General features: G+C 34.1%; 2 protein-coding genes across 2 annotated transcripts; both read right to left on the reverse strand.

The window, feature by feature from the left end:
• Window positions 1-1790: 1790 nt before the first annotated feature.
• Window positions 1791-10907, reverse strand: LOC105261545 (steroidogenic acute regulatory protein-like). Its single transcript, XM_059127812.1, has 6 exons — window positions 10625-10907; window positions 2895-3065; window positions 2674-2826; window positions 2500-2604; window positions 2031-2429; window positions 1791-1968 (listed from the first exon to the last, which is right to left on the reverse strand). Exons 2-6 carry the CDS (start codon window positions 2895-2897, stop codon window positions 1885-1887), a joined length of 744 nt encoding a protein of 247 aa, XP_058983795.1. The 5' UTR covers window positions 2898-3065; window positions 10625-10907; the 3' UTR covers window positions 1791-1884.
• LOC105261544 (steroidogenic acute regulatory protein-like) lies at window positions 6171-7663 on the reverse strand. Its single transcript, XM_011292495.3, has 4 exons — window positions 7347-7663; window positions 7179-7283; window positions 6518-7120; window positions 6171-6462 (listed from the first exon to the last, which is right to left on the reverse strand). The coding sequence occupies exons 1-4, from the start codon at window positions 7563-7565 to the stop codon at window positions 6361-6363; spliced, it is 1029 nt and encodes a 342-aa protein (XP_011290797.2). The 5' UTR covers window positions 7566-7663; the 3' UTR covers window positions 6171-6360.

Here is a 10907-nt window from a genome sequence, read left to right on the forward strand (position 1 = left end):
CACATTTTCCAATAATTTTTCTAATAATTGGTTAATATAAGTCGTAATGTGTTCTAGATCCGGTGGAGAACATTGAATATCTAAGTCCATGTTTTCCTATAGCCGCCATATAACAGTACCCACTGATATTCGGTATTTTGATAATCCTTGTCACATTTACCCACGGAATGTTTCCAAACTTGACATTTAATTTTCCCAATAGATAACAATCATTGTAATATAAAACTGTCTACATTGGTACCCTTTTTGGTAGGGCCCCTCTTTACTCTCTCACACTTTATTTTATTCTTTATTTATTTTTATACCCTACAACACTATGTGTTGGGTGTATTATAAGTTTGATTGGGCCAAAAATTATGTAACACCACGAAATATTGGTTTCCCACATAGGAAAGTATATATGGATCTTCCTACCTCGCCGAGCTGAGTCGATCTAGCTATGTATGTCCGTCCGTCCGTCTGTCCGTCTGTCCATGTTAAATTGTAATCACTCTACAGCTCGCAATTATGGCCCAATCTACACGAAATTTAGAATGGAGGTGGGTCTAGAGCCAGAATAGAACCCTATTTCTTTTGGAGATGATCGCATAATATTTAGGGGTTGAAATGGACCAAAAACAGAAAAAATTCCTGATTTTGCAGTTGCTCTATAGGCCACAATTATGAATCAATCGACGCGAAAATTTACGTGGAGTTAGAGTAGGCAGAAACCTACCAATTTGGGCGGCCATCGGACAATAATTAGCGGGTAAAAAAGAGCCTAACTTTTATGTAAGAAAATAGGAAAATGTCCACTAAACCGCAAATATTTCCAATTTTATTTTATTCAGCCGAGCCTGGCTGTGGGATTTGAACCGCGGACCTCTGTGTGCAGCCAACTAGAAGTTGCCGTCTCTACGTTCAGAGCCATTAACCCGTCTTCCTAAAGCAGCACTAAAACAAGTGTATGCATTGGAAGCAATGTAGTTGTTGTGGACAAAAAATCCATCACTACAAAAACAAAAACGTTGCTGTGAAAAAGATCTGCCAATAGAACTTGAGTCGAACCTGGAGAGTTTCTAGTGTATAATTCGCATATGCTAATTTGCAATAAGTTCGAAATATATACTACTTTCCAGAGAACGGCCCTTGTAAGCCATCATCCACATCAAATATGCCTGATGAGCCGCTTAACCAACGGCGAAACGCGTCGCATAGTGGTGAGTGTGTGATAGTGTCTATCTGGCTTTCCTTTTCACTGCAAATTTCAGATCATTAAGCTCGTCTCGAAAGAGAAAACAAACACTTAAAATCATAAAACATATGATCTTCGCCTTAATAAGGCAAAACTAATTTTGTAGTCGCTCTATAGACCACAATTGAAGAGATTAGAAGAGAGTTAAGGACAGAGAAGAAATTTAGCATTTTGGATGACCATTGGATTATATTTAGCTGTAAAATATACCACAACTTTCGTGTGAAATTGTTTTGAATACTTAACAACACTACGGAGTGCGTAAATATTGGCCAAATTCTCCTAAGGGTAACCTCTAGGTGGGGCTCTTCGACATTATTTCAAAAACAAAATCTTCCAAAATGGATTTGGATATAAGGGGACTCCAAACATATTATAGTGTTGTAGGGTATCACATTGTCTTACTTGTTTTATATACCCAATGATGGAGGGTATTTAAAATCAGCACGGCCGAACATAATATTTGTTTACTTGTTTTTGTATGAAATTATCTTAAACTTGGTGTTTGGAGTTCGTTATAGGCATATCCTTCTCTGGCAGATAATTGGCAGTAAATGCGGAATTTTAAAAATTATACGGTTCAGCCATTTTCCCTTGTGTAAATTCACGATCAATTGATTTTAACACAAAACAAAACTTTTCTTATTAAATTATTTATTTAAATGATTTTGTCGCAATTCATCTACGTGTTTGTGAAAATGTTTCATATACTCCGACATAAAAGTTGTGTAAGACTAGAAAATTATGTAAAATTAATCATACATTTAAAAAATTATTCAAAATAATTACAATGTACCTTATCCAATATGTAACGCGGCACATAACCTTTTAAATCCAAACACAAAATCCATTCAAATATACAAACATCCGGATGATCCTCTACTTCGCAGGCAGCAAATCCAGAGGCCAGATTTTCACCACGTACATATTTAGAAACCGGCGGAGCATGTTCGTATTCTATACTGACGGCCGTATTAAACCACACACGACCATTTTTCTTGTAATACTGCTCGCTGTGGAGGATGTCTTCACTGAGGGCAATCGATTCGTCCAGGCTATCATTGGTGTGATCACAAATTTCGCCATTTACCAAAAGACGCCAACAACATAAATGGACAAAATCTCGATTTTGTATAAGACCACCGGTGCCACTACACATGGCCTGTTTGCCAATTTCGGTATAGGAATTGATTTTCTGAAATTAAATGAAAACAAGTTGTAATTTTCTCAAAATACAACAGTTTAATACATATTTTTAGCTGTACCTTAATTATTTTCGATTCCAACATTGTGGGATTCCATGTGGGCACCTTTTCAATATTGTGATAAATTTCATAGCACAAAGCTTTTGCGGGATATTTTAAGCTACACTATTTAATATTTGAAAAAAAAAGTATTATTTGAACAAGGATTCCTTTTTACTCACTCCCATTACCCACCGTTAATTTATAGATCTTTCCATATCCCTCACGATAAATACTACTGATCCGTTCCCCACGTTTTGTCACCTTTTCCAATTTCCAATCATTGTCACATAGGAAGCCATAGGTTCTCCGTATACACTCCAAGGCCTGGCGATGATATTCTTCATCCTAAAATTAAAGTTGTAATTGTGCGACAATTTCGTTTTTTTATTTCTTGCGATCTTTGTGACCCTTACCATGTTAAAAATCCAAATGAAGTGTTTTACATCCTCTTGTCAGATACGGATACTTGTATATTTTCTTCTCCCATTTTAGCCGATACTTCATTTTCTATTCAAATCAAATTCTGTGATATGGCGATGATTAGAGTCATTGATCTTGGAATGAATGCTTAAGTAATTGGTTTCCTGTAGATTGAAACAGTGGATTTATTAGATAAATATCGGATAAGTGTAATTAATAAAATTTAAAAAAAATTAATGCACCAGAAAGTCCTCATAAGATCCAACAGCTAACGATCCGATGCAATAACCGATTTTCCCTTTGTGATATCGAAGAAAATTGCAAAAATAACATTTTCCAAAAAATATCCGTCGGAAAAAGGGAACATAGGGGCTTTACGAAGACGTGGTGCTGCATAAGTATTTTTTGTCATAGGCTATTGTACCCCTGCGATCTTTAATTACGAAATTTGAAACAATTCCGTCAAAAAAAATATCGCTAATATCATCAAACTAGAAACTATTATTAATATCAAAATACCGAATAAAGGTAGGTACCGTTATATGTGAGCTATATGAAGACGTGGACCTATATAGGCAATTTTCCGTCATAAGTTGTAGTACCCATTACGAGTTTCAAATACGAAATTTGAAACCATTCCAGTAAAAAATGTCGGAAAAATCATCAAAATATCGAATATCGAGGGGTACCGATGTATGGGGCTATACGATATCGTAGACTTATATAAACAATTCTTCCAGGAGGTAAAGTACTCAGAAGGAACTCTTTGTGTAGATTTTCAGACCATTCCCTTGAAAAATGTGGCTAAAATAATCAATAAACCGAATATAGGGAGGTACCGTTATATGGGGGCAATACGATATAGTGGAGAAAAAATTGATCAGTGCAAAATTTTAGTTAATTTTTTATCTTAATTCGTTTTACCTCTAGCGTGATTACAACAGACGGAGGGACAGAGGTAAATCGTCTTAAAATTTTAGTTAGATACTATGTATGGCAGAGGGTATAAAAAATCACAACAATTTCCACTAACAGCAACTGAATAAAATCCATCATTGACATCCCTATGTTTCAATAAATCACAAGCCTGAAAGTATGCTTTAAATTTAACAACCTCCCATATCGACAATGAAATACAGTGAAAACGAGCATGGCAAAATACCAAACGTAAAATACCAAACAAATCTGGAAGCTGTGAAATGTTATATTATCTTTTCGGAACCGTAAACATAAATATGGACCTCATCAGTCCATGCACACGTTGTTGTCCAGTCAAAGGTAGCGTAATGAGCGTTCAATTAATGTTGACCATTAAAGTCTTGTTAGTAAAACTCATTTGTTCCTAAAGGTACAGATGCAATTAAGTTTTTTTTTTCACTGGCTTAAGGTGCAGATACAAAAAAGGTTTTTTACTAGCTTATGATACAGATAACTTAAAAGCCAGTCGGTTTTGCCGGCAGATGTATACCCTCAGCCAATTCAAATATATTATTAAAATATATTTTGACTTATGTTATTATTATTCAAATTGTTAACCCTCTATGGAGTAAGTTCCGAAGAAATGGGCCAATATTGTCAATTTCGTATCGGATCTAAATAAATATGATATAAATATTGCGACGTGCCAGGCTTGGTATAGTCGACACAATCTTCTTCTTTCACTTTATATGTGATACATTTTAGAATATTTTAAAATTTACGTGAGCGACAAGATATAGTCGACCGAGGTATTGCATTTTCACACTTCATCTAATACAGATTGGGCAAAATTACAAGAAACTCGAACATTTATATCCAATTTTATGCGAAATTATAAATTCCATATTCATCTCAGGTTTCTTGTTGAGAGAAATATTTGGATATAGCAAGTTGTAAAGAATCGCTGGCTTGTTTCGCAAGTTATGTCAAATAAAAGTATTTAAAATTGTGACCCTTTGTGGGTGAGGTACCAGAAGGGGTTGGCAGATATATATCATCTTTAAAATAATCATCCAACCATATTCAAATTTGAAGAGAGTTGGATGCTTATTTTTGGTTTATTTGAGCGTTTTGTTTTTCAAAATTTGAACTCTAAGTGGGGAAGCTACCAGAAGGAATGGTCCGATCACTACCATATTTATAACAGATCTTGTGTTGATAAAAATATTGAGATGTGTCAAGTCCGAATGGAATCGGATGTTAATTTCGCGTATTATGAAGTTCATGGTTGTTGAAAATGTTGATCCTTTGTGGTGGAGTTACCAGAAGGAGTCGACCGATATATTCCATCTTCACAGCATATCTTGTGTTAGTAGAAATAATAAAATGTATGAAATATGAAGAGAACCGGATGCTTATTTCGGATTTTATAATCGTTTTGGTTATTCATAACTTTGACCTTTTAATGGAGGAGGTACCAGAAGGAATGGTCCGATCTCTACCATCTTTATAACAGATCTTGTGTTGATGGAAATATAGAGATGTGCCAAGTCTGAATGAAATTGGACTTGTTTTATGAGCTTCATAAATATTCAAAATTTTTACGTTTTTAGGGGAAGGTAGCAGAAGGAGTGGTCCAATATATTCCATCATCACACCAGACCTCGGATTAATAAAAATATTGCTATGTATTTAATTTGAAAAGAACCAGAAGTTTATTTCGGATTATATGATCGTTTTTGGTTATTCAGAATTTTGACCCTTTGTGGGAGAAGTACCACAAGGAATGGTCCGATCTCTACCATCTTTATAACAGATCTTGTATTGGCAGAAATATTATTGTGCCAAGTCTGAATGGAATCGGATGTTAATTTCACGTTTTATGAGCTACTAGGAGGAGTGGACCGATATTGTCCATTTTCGCACCTGACATAGCACTGATGCAAATATTAGAAATTGCAAAGCTGGATCGGATTATCCTCTCTCCTATCATATCCTATTTTTTGAAAATGTCGACCTTTTGTGGGTGGTTTTAGAAGACCGATATTATCCATCTAAGAACTCGATCTAAGTTTGATAATAATATTACGATGTACCAAGTTTGGACCAAATCGGATACTTTAGCCAGCCGGACATCGCCAGATCGACTCCAAATGTCTTGAAACGGATTTGGCCCAAAGATACCTAGAACCTATAACCGTTTTTTCGATGAGGCACGTTTTGGCCGTATCAAATGATTAATACCCTCTCTAGCCATATGGCTGAGGGTATATATGTATAAGAACGGGTCAGAATGTATTTCTCACATGTACCGACTTTCTATATAAATCAAGTGGAAATTCTTTTTTACCTTGTTTTTCGCGTACTGGAACACAGTTTTTATGATTTTTATTCTATTTTTTATCTATTTACAAACAATTGTTATTGCTTTACCAAAAGGTTCTACTAAACGAAAAAAGCAATCAGCGTTAATTATCTTAACATATTTTTACTTCCTAATTTAAAACTTAATTTAATTCTAAAAAATGCATTTTCCTTCTGTTAGTCCACTTTTTCTGGTAGAGATTCTTGATTTTTTCGGTGTAAATCATTGATATATTTTCGCAGATATTTTGCAAAGTCATTCATTGTGGCCATGAATCCCTGAAATGAAAGTAAAGTTCAATCTGAAGAGTATCGGGAAATACTTATATCTTACCTTATCCACAATATAACCTGGTAAACTCCCTTTAAGATCAACGCATATAATCCACTCAAATATACACTCATCTGGATTGCCTTCAATTTCATGCATAACGAAGGCTGACAGGAAATTATGTCCTCTAATATATTTGGTATTGACAGGAAACTCTTTGAGTTCTATGCTACAGCCCGCTCCAATCCATACACGGCGCCCAACACGAAATGTGTCTCCCACTGATACACTGAAATTATTTTGAATGAATGGAATGTTATTTTCTTTGTCTTCGTATAACATCATTGGAATAGGCAAGTGAACAACACCATCTGTTTTATTTTTCACTTCCAAGCGATTATCATGAGAAATAGCAAAATTTTGCAAGGTATTGTAGTGTAATATTTTTGAATTATCCTTTTCCGATTTTCTATGAAAAATTTGGTTTGCAGAACATATTCTAACAATTCCCTTTTCATTTGGATTCAATTGGAAGTTTTCATTACTTAGTTTTCCATCAACCATTAGACGATAATATCGGAAATTAACAAAATCCCGAGACTTGATTAAACCACCAGCATGGGCAGCCGATACATGGTAGGTGATATCACTGCAATCGCTCAGAGTCTGAAATAATTTCAAATGCATTGATGTAGTATCGAGAATGTGGTTTATATTATCTTACCTTGATCTTAAAAGATTCCAATACGGTGGGATTCCATTTCGGCACATCCTGAACGTCATAGAGCAACGAATTTCCCAATGCCTTGGCCGGATATTTTACACGACACTGTATTCAAGAATATTTTAACATTTAAGAAAATATTTTTGAAGTTTTAATAACTTTACCCACTCTTAATTTATAAACTTTTCCCAATCTCTGATGTTGTAAACTGCTGACAGTATCACCATTTGATGATTGCTTATCCAATCGCCATTCGCCCGAAATCAAAAGATCATAAACTTGTCGTATACAATCCAGGCCCAGCTGATTGTATTCATCTTTGTCGTGATGTAAAATTTTAGTTCCAGCAATTAATGCCATGCCACGAATACACGCTTTTGTAAACATTCCCAATTATTTATTTATTTGTAATTATCCGCCCGCTTTGATCGATGTTATAAAATGCGAGTTATTACCCAAACTGAAATGATCTTTAAATATTACAAAAGTCATAAAGAAGCGGCCAAACATAAAACTTGATTCTGTTTTACAAACAAATGATTTATGATATTTATATGTACATTGCAGTGCAAATTGTTATTCATAAAATTAAAGTAATTAATATTTATTACTTGTTTTAATTCTCAGTATTAACCATTTACCACATGGAAGTAAGGGGTAATTAGATTCATTGACCTAAATGTTGTAATATCTCCAAATATTGTATTCGATATACACAATAAGAAATGTATCCAATAAGGCTTGACAAGATCAATGCGATTCAAATCTGAGTGAGAACATGGTATTAACTTTTTTTCCCTTTAAATAGGTGATTACCGTAGTAGAAGAATGCAGGTAGTCGCATCATCACAGCTGCTGGGACAATGAATCGAAATTTAGAAATGAAAATTTTTATTGAAAAACTATTGAAATTTGTAAAAAGTAACTTATATTGATATGCATTATTATAACAACCACCGATTTGTGTCGTATAAGAAAACATATAAAAATCTACATATTTTCGTCAAAACATTTTAAAATTTTTGACATATCAATGTTCCCAAGCGTTGATGCATCCACCTTTATTCTTCTACCGTGGTGAGTACGATAGATAAAGATATTTAGCTACAAAATTTTTTACGGATTAACCCACATGATCAGGATTTATCGCTAAATCCGAATTTATTTAACCATGCATTGTACAATGAAATTAAGGTAACCTCATTTCAAATAAGCATTCCCATCTCTGCATTTTTTTTAATTTACCTTGTCAAATTTCACTGCATAGAAAACAGTTCCCATCTCCGATTTTGTGTATATACTATGGATTTATGCATGGTAGAAATACCAGGTAGCAACATAGGCGAAAATTACAACAAAGCAACTTTTTTTGGAAACTTGATATGTCAAAGTTGTAGTCAGGGCGAATTGATTTGAAGTACAAAATTTGGGGCAAATTATTTTTCCAATCAAAATATTGAATTAAATACTTTCAAAATTGTTGTTTTTTCTATTACAAAAGCAAATATTCAAAACTTCCAACATCGATTGAAAGTAATGCTGAAGCCGCTGCATCTTGGTTTGATTATAGCACGTTCAATACAACATTTTTGAAAATCACAGAGACTGGAAATGGAGTGATTGTAGTCTCCAGCGCGCCAACGAAGGACATTTGCGATAATAGATGTCAATCGTTGTTATCTCTTCATCATCCTTACACAGCATGCAGTCTTGGTAACGTTGGCAACGTTGATTTCATATTAAACAGCGATAATGTTCTTTACAAGAAAATATCCGGAAAATTATTTTTGATGCTTTAAAATTAGGTTTTGTGGTGGTTCTGGGGTGTACCCTTTTTTCTTTTGCTACATCGTCAGCTTTCTCGCTGTAGTGACATGCTACCTAAAAGGTACTTTAGGGTATATTTACTCCTCAGGCTTACTTAAGATTTGGATCAAAGATTGCAGAAGATACAGGGGGCTGAGTCTACTGTTAGTCCAGGCATATTATTTGCTCAGCTATGAAATGTATAGCAGACAGGAAGTCTTTTAAGCATAGATAACATTAATACATTCGAACAATTTGAAATAAAAAAATTATCTCAATATTTAATCACACCCCAAAAATTGCCAATATTTTGTTACCCAAACCAATCCAATATGCTTTGGAATCATTCACCTTTCACTGTTGAACCCCTATAGTGTATAACATAGTTGAAAATCCGTACAAATAAGATGATGAAATTCCATGTATCGGTTTATTTCCTATGTGAAATTGATTCCCTGTTTCACTTATTTCAAATATCCACGAATTTTAGATCTCCATATTACCTATGCCTACCATATGTTGAATATACACTTTTTCCCTCATATTCTATAAAAACGTAAAATCTCGATTTTCTATCAATAGCATTGTTAAAGTTTGAAATCATGCAACAATTTTCTTATGTGTACATGAAGGCGAATTCATATTACAACAATTTTTTGACGTATCAAATTGATACCAGCTGGCCTGAAAGGGTTACCTTGTAATTCTACCATGGATATATGAATATGGATTCTGATAATAAGATGTTGTCAAAGGAAAAAAATTGAAAAAATTGTAAACATTTTATTGCATGACTTTACCTTCTTAGTTCTGCCATGCAACCATATTTACCATACAAAAATAGATCCTCTCACGGACGGATTTATTTTAAATCCGGTGAGGAATCTACATACTAATGGAGAGCATCACTGAGTACTAAATAAGTACAGCTGTACACTCCAAAGTCACAATTGTTTCTCCAAAGGCGTTCATTACATTTTGCATTGGAACTAAAGGACTGCAAATGTGACAATTTTCTCTCTTTATGCCATGGAGAAAAAACGCTCGTCGTGTTGTGCCCTGTTTGATCAAACACATAACAGTACGTGACATCCAACTAAATGCTCGATGTCTCGTCATGTCGGTCACACTCAAACCCATCGTCATAACATGTAATGACCAATAAAAGAGAATGTTGAATAGTGTGTCAGGCAAAAATGTTCTATCAAAAAAACAACAACAATTATGAAACAATTGCCAACGAAAAAGACACACACGTGATGAATGCAAAGCGCAGTCGCTACCTGTTTTTCCGATATGTGAAAAAATATTTTTTTTGCAATAAAGAATTTCTTGGCGAATAATTGGTCTACACAAAATTTTCATTTCGTGGTTATTGTTAATCCTTATTAGAAAAAAAAAAAAAACAATAATCCCCTGAAAAATGTTCTTATTTTGATTATAATTTCATAAATGTTTGCCTCCGGTATTGAGGTGTAAATGAGAGTGAGTGCTACTGTAATTCACGTAACAACACTATATACTTCCATTGTTCAATTCTGTTCATATTCTGTTATTGAATGAGAGTCAAATCTCCGCCTACAAACTTTAATTTTAAAATAACACTATATGTAGATAGAAAATAGGCAAACAATATTTACCTCTTTTTTATGACCAACATTTTATGATAATCACCAATAAATTGGAATTGTTCATAATATATATAATTTTTCTATTCATTTGTTGATGTCTATGCACATTTTGTTATTGAACTCTATTTTATATTTACGCCGTGTTTGTTACTTCAAAATTACAGCACACACAAAAACACATCCTCACCGTCGAAAGTAACACACACACACTCTCTCAATTTAAGCACACGTACACAAATGACACACAATTTGACGATGACACGGTTCGATGTCATCGTTGACACCCTGCATT

The sequence above is a fragment of the Musca domestica genome, unplaced genomic scaffold (assembly GCF_030504385.1).
Source record: "Musca domestica strain aabys unplaced genomic scaffold, Musca_domestica.polishedcontigs.V.1.1 48, whole genome shotgun sequence".
NCBI classification, from domain to species: Eukaryota; Metazoa; Arthropoda; class Insecta; order Diptera; family Muscidae; genus Musca; species Musca domestica.

Bases quoted from the DNA above. Each gene is read 5' to 3' on its own strand.
- LOC105261544 (XM_011292495.3), bottom strand. From the start codon at position 7,565: ATGTTTACAAAAGCGTGTATTCGTGGCATGGCATTAATTGCTGGAACT. The intron at 7,121-7,178 runs GTAAGATAATAT...AAATTATTTCAG, and splicing joins TGGAATCTTTTAAGATCAAG to ACTCTGAGCGATTGCAGTGA. The intron at 6,463-6,517 runs GTAAGATATAAG...CTTTCATTTCAG, and splicing joins CAGGTTATATTGTGGATAAG to GGATTCATGGCCACAATGAA.
- LOC105261545 (XM_059127812.1), bottom strand. The intron at 2,605-2,673 runs GTGGGTAATGGG...AATATTAAATAG, and splicing joins GAAAGATCTATAAATTAACG to TGTAGCTTAAAATATCCCGC. The intron at 2,430-2,499 runs GTACAGCTAAAA...ATTTAATTTCAG, and splicing joins TGGAATCGAAAATAATTAAG to AAAATCAATTCCTATACCGA.